We start from the raw sequence: 13,221 nt of genomic DNA on the forward strand, positions 1-13,221 counted from the left end.
GTTTTGTATATAGAGATCCGCTGCCGTTGCCTTTTGATTGAGAAAATTATCGTATATTTACTTGATAATATCATGTATGATAAAAATAAACTCTTTGGGATAGGTATTAATATATATATATATATGTATATATATATATATGTATATATATATATATGTATATATATATATGTATGTATATATATATGTATATATATATATATATGTATATATATGTATATATACATATATATATGTATATATATATATATATATTTATTTATATATATATATTCTCGAAACTCAATAATTTTTTTTTTTATTTTATCTTTCTGAATATAAATCAATAATATTTTAAATAAATAAAAGAAAGTTAAAGAAAAAAAACAAGAACAAAGAATCGCGTTATACGATAAGTGAAAACATCATAAATAAAAATATCATAAAGAGGAGAGGAAAGGAAGAGAAAACGGTAAAAGAATTAAAAGAGAAAACGATAAAAGAATTAAGGAGAGTGAATGGAAATGTTTAATATTTTCCGTTACCTGACGATGTCGCGTTGGAATCAAAACGACCCATACCTCGTCGCCCACGCGCTCCCGATCTCCGGAAGACCCGAGGATGGTCTCGTTCCCGTCGTGGAAGCACCCGTGGTCCCTCGTCACAGCGACCGTCTCTCTCTTGCTCCTGGCCTCCGCGATCCACATGTTCTTGTCGCCCCTATTCCCGTCCTCCCTCGACTTCTTCGGCGCTCGACAGAATTCCGCTTCCTGCGCGCCTCTCAATGCGTCGTCGGATCACAGACGGACCGAGCGCTGGGATGACGTTGAATGGGGTGCTCGGTTTCCGGCCCACTTCCATGGGGCGGTAACGTACCGCAGCGCGCCATGGAAGGCCGAGATCGGGAGGTGGCTTTCCGGTTGCGGTTCGATCTTGGCCGCGGTCGAAGTCGTAGAGGTATATGCGCCTTTGCTTTGATTGATCGGACATTTTGAGGTTACGAAGCGGGCCTTTAACCGTTGAGGACTTTTGTGTTTTCTTTGCAGAACATAGGTGGCAAGAGTTGCCAAAATGATTGTAGCGGCCGAGGTGTATGTAACAGGGAGCTGGGGGAATGCAGGTGCTTTCATGGATACGATGGTTGGTAAAACTTTTGCTGCCACTTATATACCTGTGTAAGAAATTGTTGAATCTTAGTGATGTTAGTATTAAGTTCGAAACAATAGCTTCACTTCCATAAATTCCAAGCAATTTGCAAGGAAAGGTCTATAAACAATGTCCTTATTTTCATTGTTTATTTCCATGTTAAAAGAAACATAGGGTTCATTTTGCTTCATTTTGTTTGGATGTCTCTGTTGTCTTCGTGACTTCCTTTTCTTCTGACTTTAGAACAACAAGGGCATTTGATTCATTTTTCGATTCATTTGGCAGTTAATTGTTAGCATTTGACTATATAGTTTAGATTATTAATTTACTTGTGGGAAAATCCACTTTTATTTATGTTACGTTTTTTAAATGAACAACCAATGCATAAGATATTAATATTTTTGTGTGCTACCAGGTGAAGGATGTACAAAGAAGTTGGAGCTGAACTGTAATCTCCCAGTATATCCAGAACATCCATTTGGTTCATGGATTGTTTCTATATGTCCTGCTTATTGTGACACCACTCGAGCAATGTGTTTCTGTGGACAAGGAACAAAATATCCAAATCGTCCGGTGGTGGAGGATTGTGGCTTTAAAATAAAGTAACCAAGTTAATGTTATTGTCCACAATATTTAGGTACTTATTATGGTGCTTATAGCCTTCCTCTATGGCTATTTCAGCTTACCTTCCCAATCTGGTGGTCCTAAGGTTACTGATTGGACGAAGGCTGATTTTGATAACATTTTCACAACCAATCGTACCAAACCTGGCTGGTGCAATGTAGATCCAGACGATGCATATGCTTCAAAAGTGAAATTTAAAGAAGAATGTGATTGTAGATATGACTGTCTTGTGGGACAGTTTTGTGAGATACCAACTGTATGCGCTTGTCTCAATCAGTGCTCTGGGCATGGTCATTGCCGCGGTGGTTTCTGTGAGGTATGCTCAAGGAACTTTCATTAATGCATTATAACTCCCAACCAATTTTAACTATGGAAAACTAGGAAACAGATGTTTTATTTTCTTTTCCATTTTGTTGATGATTTGTCAATTTCAAAAAATTCTCAATTCAATAGACAAATATGTGTCTACTTTTAATTCTACTTGATGTACCTTGTAATTCTGGTATTCTCAGAAGAGGCTTTTTCTGATATTCAAGCTGCTGCTTTTGCCATAATACGTGTACTGAAATTAGTTATTCAGTGTGATAGAGGTTATTATGGGATAGATTGCAGTGTTCCATCTTCCTTATCACCTATCCAAGAATGGCCAGAATGGCTTCGACCAGCTACAGTTGATTTACCTGATAAGGTACCTAGTAGTGATCTTCTGACCATTAAAGCTGTAGTCAAAAAGAAAAGGCCACTCATATATGTATATGATCTGCCACCAGAGTTCAATGCACACCTTCTTGAGGTACCTTCATGACTCATCTTCTTTCTTGTTTAGAACAAAAATGATCAAGATCTATACACCATTTTGCATGTTCTTTTGCAGGGACGGCATTTCAAGTTTGACTGTTTTAACAGAATATATACTGATAAGAATAGAACTATGTGGACTGATCAGTTATATGGATCACAGGTGGTTGTTTATGAGACTGACAAGTATTGTTACTATTACTTTTCACAACATATCCTTATATCATTCTTCATTATACAGATGGCACTCTATGAGAGCATTCTCGCTAGTCCTTATCGAACAATGAACGGTGAAGAAGCAGATTATTTCTATGTTCCAGTTCTTGATTCATGTATAATAACTCGAGCAGATGATGCACCTCACTTGCGCATGAAGGTATGAGTTTTGTAGCTATTGTTTGTTCTAATGATTTCTCCAAAATAATTCCTTGTTCTGCCATTCCCTTTTTTTGGTTGAACAAATCTGTTGATACAAAAAAAAAAAAGGAAAACAACTCAAAAATTCACTCGTCTCAGGAACAAAAGGGTCTAAGGAGTTATTTTACTTTGGAGTTCTACAAGAGGGCTTATGATCATATAGTTGAGCGGTATCCCTACTGGAATCGGTCCTCAGGAAAGGACCATATATGGGTATGGTACTGATGTTCCGAATGGTGAGAATTTAAATTGCATTAACTTCTGATGAGAATCTGACCTCTGATTCTACCTCACGGCAGTTTTTTTCATGGGATGAAGGTGCTTGCTATGCTCCAAAAGAAATCTGGAATAGCATGATGTTAGTTCACTGGGGGAATACAAATTCAAAACATAATCACTCAACAACAGCTTATTGGGCTGACAACTGGGACAAAATACCTTCCTTTAAAAGAGGCAACCATCCCTGCTTTGACCCAGAGAAGGATCTTGTCCTTCCTGCATGGAAAAGGCCTGAACCAGGTGCCATATGGGCCAAACTTTGGACAAGGTACTCATGAAGTTTAAGTGACTTATATGCCTTTTCTCATTATTAGATTCATCTAATGTTGGTCTAACTGGTTGTGTAGACCACGGACAAAGCGTACTACTCTATTCTACTTCAACGGAAACTTAGGACCTGTCTATGAAAACGGTCGACCTGAAGACACGTGAGTAAATATCTTAGAATATAATGGTCTTGACACCATAATTATTTATCTGATAGTAATGCATCTGTTGATTTCAAAATGATTTCAGGTACAGTATGGGCATTAGGCAAAAACTGGCTGAGGAATTTGGTTCTACACCTAACAAAGAAGGCAACCTTGGGAGGCAGCATATTGCTAATGTAACAGTAACTTCTGTACGCTCTTCCAAGTATTATGATGATCTGGCTAGTTCTATTTTCTGTGGTGTCTTGCCTGGGGATGGATGGAGCGGACGCATGGAAGATAGTATAATGCATGGATGCATTCCCGTAATAATTCAGGTGTCCATGTGTTTCTTTCTTTGCTTCTAAAATAGTGTTGGCCTTCCCACCAATGAACTGAGAAGATTACATGTATGCAAAATTGACCCTGCACAAAGAGAGGCTACTTCCATAACTTGAACCCTTGTCACCCAAGTTTCAATAAAGCAACTGTACCATAGCACTAGGGCTTGTTTGCAGTTTCGTGCTTCTACTTCCTGTACTTGATTATGAAGCTAGGTTTTCCTTTTCTGATCTCTTCCTCTTTCTTAGAATGGGATCTTCCTTCATGCCATAACATATAAAACTCTCTCGTCCATTTTGGTGGCATATCCATTTTTTATTCTTATCTTTGTTCCTGCTTTCAATCTATTCAATGAAGCTGCACATTTTACTTTTGCTTCTATGTAAGCATTTTGACTTTTCTCTGACTTGTATAATTGTGACACCTTGGTTGCAGGATGGTATCTACCTTCCGTATGAGAATGTCTTCAATTACAGAAGTTTTGCAGTTAGAATAAAAGAAGATGATATTCCAAACTTGATTAAAATTCTATGGGTAATATAGCATCCCTCTCGCAACATTTTTTTATGTTCATGTAACAAGCTGTTATGTACTTATTGATACTCTTACTGGACTGTCCAGCGGTTTAATGAGACAGAAATAGACTATATGTTGGCAAATATACGTCAAACCTGGCAGAGGTTCTTATATCGGGACTCGGTGTTGCTCGAGGCTCAGAGGCAAAAGAAATTGTTTTCTGCGGAGGATGACTGGGCAGTTGAGTTCTCAAAATTGGAGGAAGATGATGTTTTCTCCACATTTATACAGGTAGAACAGTTACCAATTTGGTAGGAAGATGATGTTTTCTCCACATTTATACAGGTAGAACAGTTACCAATTTGGTAGCCAGTTTCAACATTCTCAAAATATGAACTTCAAGTTTAGTTAAGAAAATAACTCAAACTCCAAAATTTAGAGTCCAAATGATAAGATGGAGCATGAAAATATATATGGTAAGTTTAGAGTCGAGAATTTAAGTTTGTAGTTTCATGCTGCATCTTATCATTTATGATAAGATTTAGGTAATTAAATTACAGAGATTTAGGTAATTAAACTGCTCAAGTCTTTCAACCTTTCTTAGTTTTGATCTCATCATGCTTGATGAACTAACAATTACTTTTTCATTCATGCACGTTTGATTGGTTAATTTCAGAAATGAATAGCAATCGGTAGGCATTACAGACCCCCTCTAGGTTCTTCCAGTTAAGCACGCTATGCCATATCAATTTCAACATGCTTCTTCATGCACGTAGGAGGGCATTTGCTGATAGAGAGGGCATTTGCTGATAGTGAAGGTCTATGCATTCTCTGATACAAAAAGTTGGAGATTGTTAATACTAAGTGCATAGATTAAAATCTTGACTTAATACCAATATCCATTAGCGGTTGGACCAGTTACATATTGGTACAGGGCAATTTACCAGCACTGTACCAGTCAATACACAGACCATACAGAAAGAGAGAGAAGAATGGAGGGAAGGAGGAAGAAGAAGAATTGATCTGAGACAATGTATTGAGACTCTTAGTACGAATACATAAGACCAGAATCATCTGAACCAGAGAGAGATAGAGAGAGAGAGAAAGAGAAAGAGAGCAGGTGCGTAGGAGGCAAAGTAAGAGGAGGAAGAGGAAGAGAAAGACAAGGAGGAAGAAGTGCATGCGTCCCAGTAGGAAGAGGCATTGCAATTCGTATTAGTAGGAGGTGGCAGCAATGATGTGGTGGGAAGGACGAGGCAGCAGTGGTGCAAAAGGGAGGAGTTGGAGTGAGAGAGGGAGAGAGAGAGAGAGAGAGGAGGTAATGGTGATGGTGGTGGTGGTGGTGGTGGTGAAGAAAAAGAAAAAAGGAAAGATAGTTTATAGCTGTCAGGATTACAAAAAAACATCTTGATACTGACAGCAATATGCTTTTTGTTCAGTGTATGTGGCTTGGTACCAGTTTTCTTATGACTCCGTAAATCTGATACAGTAAGGTTACAGGATGGTAAGTCTAATTTCAGGCTGAACTGGCTGAATCACTCAGAACATGTACTATCTGCTTTCAGACTGGTAAATATGCATGCCAACCATTATAGTTGATGTTTGATACATGATTCTGTGTAGCACACAATGGTGAAAATAATTAATATGTGGCAAGAAAGTCCCATATATGTGAACCTGTTATTGCTTTCCATGTTAATATAAATAGATGAATTACAATTAGGTAAATCAACATCAGTATTATTAACAGTGCTGCTTAGGTACACATAGTCATGCAGCCATCCTTTCCCTTGAATAAGAAAATGAAAAAAGTTATAAACAGGTGAGATATGAAGGCACACATTTAATTGTTATAATCATGAAAAGCCATTTGTTATTTTTTTTCTCCAAACCCTACAGATTTTTTGAAATGACAAAGTATCATAAACTAAAGAACATTTTCACATACTTGATAATGTGTCCCAAATTGTACTCAAATGGAGAGATGAAACGACATAGAAGTAAATGAAGACAAAATAACAGTAGGGTTCCCGTAGTTCAATAGTTTGATCAACCTAATAAACGCAGGGCTCCTATAACCTTGGTTTTCATGTGTTGACTCTTTTTCAACATTATTAGGAGTTAATATTGTTTTTTCATGGATAAAGATTTTGAATGATGTTGTGGCATCTTCATATTTAGTTTGCCCTGCAAGTTGATAGGAAGTACTTGTAGCCAATCATGTCCATGATCATTAAATTGCTGCATCTTATTTGTCATTTATGAATTCTGATACAAAATTGTTTACCTTAATGTGTCATAACAAGTGTATGTAAACAGAACGAAATTATGTTCTAGGTGGTACAATCATGTGAATGTGTTTTTTACTGAATCTACCTTCTTGCCGAATCCTTTTCACCTAGTTAAAAAAGAGGATCAGATAACATCTGAACAAATCCAGATTTAAGTTCGGATAGAACTGGGTACCCATATTCGGATTCAGAGTCAACATGGATGTATATATTCCGATTACACATTTGGGTTTTCTTTTACAATCTGGATCCTTGTTTGGGAATTTAGACAAATTCTGGGTTTGGATTGGGATATCTGGATGGTATCCTTTAGTGTCAATCCATCACAATGGCACTACAGAAAGATAATACTAGTGTGAGCAATGGATATTTTAGCTATTCAAATTACATTTGATGTGGTAGACCAATTGTTACTTGCATCCTTTTGACTTTTATTTGGATATATATGCAGATCTCAGCATGTCCTTCAGTAATGTGCCAATATCTTGACCACCTATGCATATTAATCATAACCAAATTCTGTCACTGAATATCCTTGTATGTATCAGTTTCAAAATGACTTGTATCTGTATCCATCTAAAATCTGATTTGTAAATGTATTTTTGTCTAACCTCCCTATCTGTATTCATCATACATCCACCTATTATGAGGTTCAAGCTTGTCTCCATATTGAACAGACATGGATTCAAATTTTAGTGTCCTACTATTTGTAGACTTATTCCTTTTCACTGATTAAAAGCAAATACAGATTGCCTAGTTTAAATAATATTCAGTTTTTTTCAACCCTAAATTCACTGATTTTTAATTTGAGGCATGCAAGTACATTGCTGCTACTCTAAATTTAAGCACATAGTTTTAGGGTGTTTGCTGTGGATCACCTAAACCATTTGGATTTGCTCTTTAAGAGAGAATTTTTCTAAGCAAGATGGCTACTCTTCTCTCCAAGTTGATGTCGCCATTGCTATCTCTTGATTCTTGAATTTCTTCATTCTATAAGTGTGGTTTATCTTCTATTTTACAGGTTACTGAGTTTTGAGGACTGGTTCAATTTTCTGTACCAAAATTAATTTTTGTCCTCTTGAGAAAATTTGATATCTTTGTAAGAGAATTCTGGAAAAATTTAGTTTGAAATTGTACATCTTAGTGATTGGCATGAAGTTAATTGCACTGGTTTAAAGGATTTGGCCTCCATCATTCCATATAGCTGGTAGGTACCTACAGCATCCTCTGGCTGTCAGAAGAATAAAGAAAATGCATGTATGTTTTGTGTTTAACATTATTCCATGCCTCCATAGCTAGTAGGTTGTCTGCAAGGACATCAGGGAGTTAAATTATATCTGACAGTTGATTTTGAATGCTCAAGATACTGTTTAAATATGAGTGAAGAACTTGTCTACTGATAATACACAAGAATTAACCTTATCTTTTGAATCATAATAAGAAGTGCATGTATGGCAATGTCTAGGAAGATAGATTGAGATATCTGATCTGTGATTTAAAACCTTTCTTTTAAAATTGAAACCAGTTGCTAAACCTTAAGAAGTTTTGCTACCGATAGTTGATATTCCTTGATTTATAAATTCAGAAGTCAACATTGTTGTCATCAAATGTCAACTAAGGTATATGGTCCTCATTATTCTTGTTGTGCATAATGAAAAGGTAGATAATTCTTTGTATCAGATTCTACTGGATTAAGCAATATTCTGTATGTAATCTCTGGTGCATTAAATGTTGGTCTGCAGTTAATTTATCTAAGCTAAACTTTGGATAGAAGTTGACTTCCCTCGGTACAAGTTAATTAATCATCTTTTTTGGCACCTGATGATGGTGTGTATGGTATTATTGGCACATCTGAACTTAGTAGATTGTTTAACTGCAGTGACTTATTGTCCATCTGATATCAATTTATGTTAATTTGCTAGCTATCCTGATCCTATTAGATTTCCTCTCTACAGGTATTGCATTATAAATTGCATAATGATCCTTGGAGGCAAGATTTAGCCCAAACCAAGAAGGATTTCGGATTGCCAAATTTTTGCTTCAAAAGAACTCAATAAAGCAGTAATAAGAACAATCCACAACAATTTTTGTCGAGATAACCAAAAGAGCAGGACGGAAAGGAAGTTGTATTTGTAATTTTGCTCTTCTTGCCGCCATAGTGATGTACAAATGGAAACTTTGGATCCACAAGAATTAAACCTTATCTTTTGAATCTTAATAAGAAGTGCATGTACTTCAATGTCTAGAAAGTGTTATTGAGATATCTGGTTTGTGATTTAAAACTTTTCTTTTAAAATTGAAACCAATTGTTAAAGTTTAAGAAGTTTGGCTACTGATAGTTGATGTTCCTTAATTTAGAAATTCAGAAGTCAACATTGTTGTCATCAAATATCACACATAGTATATGGTCCTCATCATTCTTCTTGTGCCTAATAAAAAGGTAGATAATTCTTTGTATCAGATTCTACTTCCAGTCATACGGTGGGCTAGAGTAAGCAATATTCTGATTATGTAACCTCGGGTGCATTAACTATTGGTTTGGGCAGTTAATGTATCTTAAGCTAAACTTTGGCAAGAAGTTGACTTCCATTGGAACAAGTTAAATGATGGTGTGTATTTGAACTTAGTAGATTGTTTAACTGCAATGACTGTGCATCTGATTTCAATTTATGTTAATTTGCCAGCTATCCTGATCATATTAGATTTCCTCTCTACAGGAATTGCATTATAAATTGCTTAATGATCCTTGGACGCAAGATTTAGCCCCAGCCAAGGAGGATTTTGGATTGCTAAATTTTTGCTTCAAAGAACCTACTAAAGCAGTAATAAAGAACAATCCACAATAATTTTTTGTTGCCACAACCAAAAGAGCAGGACAGGAAGGAAGCTGTATTTGTAATTTTGCTCTCCTTGCTGCCATAGTGATGTACAAATGAAAACTTGAGAAGATGGCACTCCAAATTCATTTTGTTATGTATAGAGAATATAGCTAACTTTTTCACTTGTAGCTTATGTCAGTTTATTCGATAAAGGTATGCTCTGCTTAATTCCTTGAGGAGGCATAAACATTTTTTTGTTACAGGAAATTGATTTTGCACCCATTGGGAAATTGGTTCATTCAATAATCTGTCTAATGAGTATTATATTATTCTTAAAGATTGCAAAAGGCTTCGCTGGCATCTAACCAGAACAGCGAATGAGGTTAGTGTTATTGTGTTTTTTAAGTTCTGTTATGTAGTTTTATTACCGAAAGAAAAGCGCTGATATGCCGCAATACTTTTGGTCTCTCTATGGCTTTTCTACAAAACCAAATGTTCTTATCATTGTCCTAGTTGTAGCTCCTTTTATTCTTTTATCTTCTTTATTTTAATGCGGTTTGTTCTTATAGTTTTGAATCAATAGGCTTGTGACTCATGACTCTTTAACGTCTTTTATGTATATTTGGAGCAGTTTCAACTTGTTTGATCCAAGTCCAATCTTAAATATATTTGATCCAACTCCATTCTTTTTGCACTGAAACAAGGACTTGCTATCACCTTGTATATATGTAGCTCTTGCGTCAGCCATATACAGTACTCTTTAAGTTATTGTTTGTGATTCTTTTTTTTTTTTGTTGATGACAGTCTCTTTCTAAGACCACTTGAGTGAGGGCTTTCTTTATTTATTATTTTCGCTCTATTTTTGCGTGATGATATGGAAGGAAGATAATGGCTTTGTATTTAGAATTCCGTGTATCAATCACAGCTACTTGGTTTTGTGATTTCGTGGTCTATAATGGCAAATCACTGTTGCCGTTTGATTGAGAAAAGTATCATATAATTTACTTGATAATATCATGTATGAAAAAATTTGAACTCTTTGAATATATATATATATATATATATATATATATATATATATATATATATATATATCTGTGTGTGTGCGCGCGCGTGTGTGTGTGCATGTGCGCGTGTGTGTTAATCACATCTACTTAGTTTTGTGATTGTGGTCTATAATGAAAAATCACTGTTGCCTTTTGATTGAGAAAAGTATCATATAATTTACTTGATAATATCATGTATGAAAAAATTTTAACTCTTTGAATATATATATATATATATATATGTATATATATATATATATGCACACATTATATATATATACACACACATATATACGTATATATATATACATTTATACATATATACATATATATATATATGTATATATGTATATGTATATATATCTAAATATATACATACATATATATGTAGATATATATGTACATATATTACGCATGGGATATATATATGCATATATATATATATATATATATATATATATATATATATATATATATATATATATATATATATATATATATATATATATATATATATATATATATATATATATATATATATATATATACAAGGCTGAGCTGCATCAGAACGTTGCTCACGGGGAATGGTTTTTCACCCGCTTGAAGCTGGCCAAATCCAAGCCCACCTCACCAAGTCCCACAGACGCAACCTCCTGAACTCCCTCCTCCGCTCCCTCTCCCTGTCCCACGCCCCCGAGAAAGCCCTCCATGTCTTCCGCCATATTCTCCACCTCTCACCTCCCTCCTCCTCGGATCACTTCGCCTACACCTTCCTCCTCCGCGCTGCCTCCCTTCTCCACCCCGACCACGGCCTCCAACTCCACGCCCGTCTCCTCAACTCCGGCCTCCACGCCGACCTCTTCGTCCAGAACTCCCTCGTCGGCTTCTACACCTCCGCCGCCGACGTCGACTCCGTCCGCCGCGTCTTCGCCGGCATCGCTCGCCCCGATGTAGTCTGCTGGACTTCGTTCGTGTCGGCGCTGGCGAGGTGCGGGCGCGAGGATGAGGCCCTCGCGGCCTTCCGCTCCATGGACGTTCCCCCGAACGCCTTGACCCTTGTGAGCCTGCTTCCCGCTTGCGCTCGTCTCGGTGCTCTCCGTCCCGGGAAGGCTGTTCACGGGTTTGGCCTTAAAAGCTGCGGTGGCCATGGCTGCAACGTCATATTGGATAACGCGATTTTGGATCTGTACATGAGCTGCAGGGATTTGGTCAGTGCCCGCAATTTGTTTGGCGAAATGCCGAGTAAGGACGTCGTCTCATGGACGACTCTGATCTCTGGTTATGCGGCCAACGGAATCCCTGAAGAAGCCATATCAGCCTTCCACGTGATGCTACGGCATGGTCAGGTCGAGCCGAATGAGGCGACCATGGCCTGCGTGCTGCGCGCCTGTGCTTCTCTTGGAGCGTTGAGCACTGGTAAGTGGATCCATTCCTACCTGCTCAAGAGTCACCTCGGTGTTTGCGGTCTCCCAGGTAATGCTTTGATCAATATGTACGCGAAGTGTGGAGTGATAGTCATGGCTTGGAGAGCTTTCAGTGGGCTTGCTTGCAGAGATCTGGTGTCTTGGTGCACGATGATGGGAGGTCTGGCAATGAGCAGTCGGGCAGATCTTGCACTCCAGCTGTTTGCTTCTATGATTTGTCATGGGCTGAGGCCGGACGGTGTGGCGTTCCTTGCATTACTATCAGCGTGCTGCCATGCAGGATTGCTCGACCAAGGTGTGATGATATTTAAGGCCATGAGCAAGGTTTATGGAGTTGTTCCCAAGAAGGAACACTACACCTGTATGATGGATGCCTTCTCACGGGCTGGGCGCCTAAAGGAAGCGGAAGGGATCCTTTGCAGCATGCCGGTTGAGCCTGACAAGCATGTGTGGGGAGTCTTGCTGAGTGCTTGCAAGACGCATGGATTACAGCAAGCAGAGTGGGAGCACCTTGGTGGCAAGGCCCTCGGAGGTTACTTGGATTTTGGAGGAGGGACTTATGCATTGGTGTCGAACATTTTGGCTGATGCTGGCAGATGGGAAGTCTCTAATCATGTGAGGGATCTGATGAGAGTGAGAAAAGTAGAGAAGACAGTTGGGTGTAGTAGGATTGAGGATCGTTGACGTTCTGTTAATGTCAGGGCTACCTGTTATGAGCTCCAGAAGATGGTTGGGTGCAGGATCGTTGTTAGGTCCCAGTAGTTGAAGCTAGGCATGATACTGATGCCGAAAATATATATATAATTTTCTTACAAAATTTTGATAAAAAAAAAATCCCACTTTGAAATTGGGTGTACTTCTAATTGAATATCTAACATAAGACAAGATCGAACGAGAACCGATGGTTCCAGTTTTAGATCCCGTTCTAAGCAGTTGGAACAAAAACTGAACTGCCCAAGTCAGGTTTCAATTTGATTTCAGTTTCAACATTCCTGTTCGACCAACTTGGAGCAATTGAACAAAAGTCATGTCAACCGAGGTAGCTATTACAAGTTATAATACTGGAGCGATCATAAACTTAAAATCCTTCATCCGCATAAGAATCCGATCATAAACTTATATCATTCATC

General features: G+C 37.7%; 2 protein-coding genes across 3 annotated transcripts; both read left to right on the forward strand.

Annotated features, from left to right (window-relative positions):
• The first annotated feature begins 465 nt into the window (after nucleotides 1-465).
• LOC135585634 (uncharacterized) lies at nucleotides 466-9,656 on the forward strand. 2 transcript variants are annotated; one of them, XM_065155486.1, is made up of 14 exons: nucleotides 466-936; nucleotides 1,026-1,119; nucleotides 1,541-1,727; nucleotides 1,807-2,065; nucleotides 2,330-2,542; nucleotides 2,624-2,710; nucleotides 2,789-2,923; nucleotides 3,064-3,177; nucleotides 3,264-3,511; nucleotides 3,591-3,671; nucleotides 3,760-3,991; nucleotides 4,431-4,529; nucleotides 4,617-4,802; nucleotides 8,758-9,656. In XM_065155486.1, exons 1-14 carry the CDS (start codon nucleotides 601-603, stop codon nucleotides 8,857-8,859), a joined length of 2,373 nt encoding a protein of 790 aa, XP_065011558.1. In that variant the 5' UTR covers nucleotides 466-600; the 3' UTR covers nucleotides 8,860-9,656. The 2 variants fall into 2 exon arrangements, with proteins under 2 accessions (XP_065011558.1, XP_065011559.1); XM_065155487.1 differs by having other exon boundaries at nucleotides 3,760-3,850.
• Nucleotides 9,657-11,249: 1,593 nt separating this feature from the next.
• LOC103989774 (pentatricopeptide repeat-containing protein At4g38010-like) lies at nucleotides 11,250-12,959 on the forward strand. The gene has a single exon (XM_009408723.3). It carries the CDS (start codon nucleotides 11,252-11,254, stop codon nucleotides 12,773-12,775), a length of 1,524 nt encoding a protein of 507 aa, XP_009406998.2. The 5' UTR covers nucleotides 11,250-11,251; the 3' UTR covers nucleotides 12,776-12,959.
• The last annotated feature ends 262 nt before the right edge of the window (nucleotides 12,960-13,221 follow it).

Source organism: Musa acuminata, chromosome BXJ3-6, assembly GCF_036884655.1.
Source record: "Musa acuminata AAA Group cultivar baxijiao chromosome BXJ3-6, Cavendish_Baxijiao_AAA, whole genome shotgun sequence".
NCBI lineage: Eukaryota > Viridiplantae > Streptophyta > Magnoliopsida > Zingiberales > Musaceae > Musa > Musa acuminata.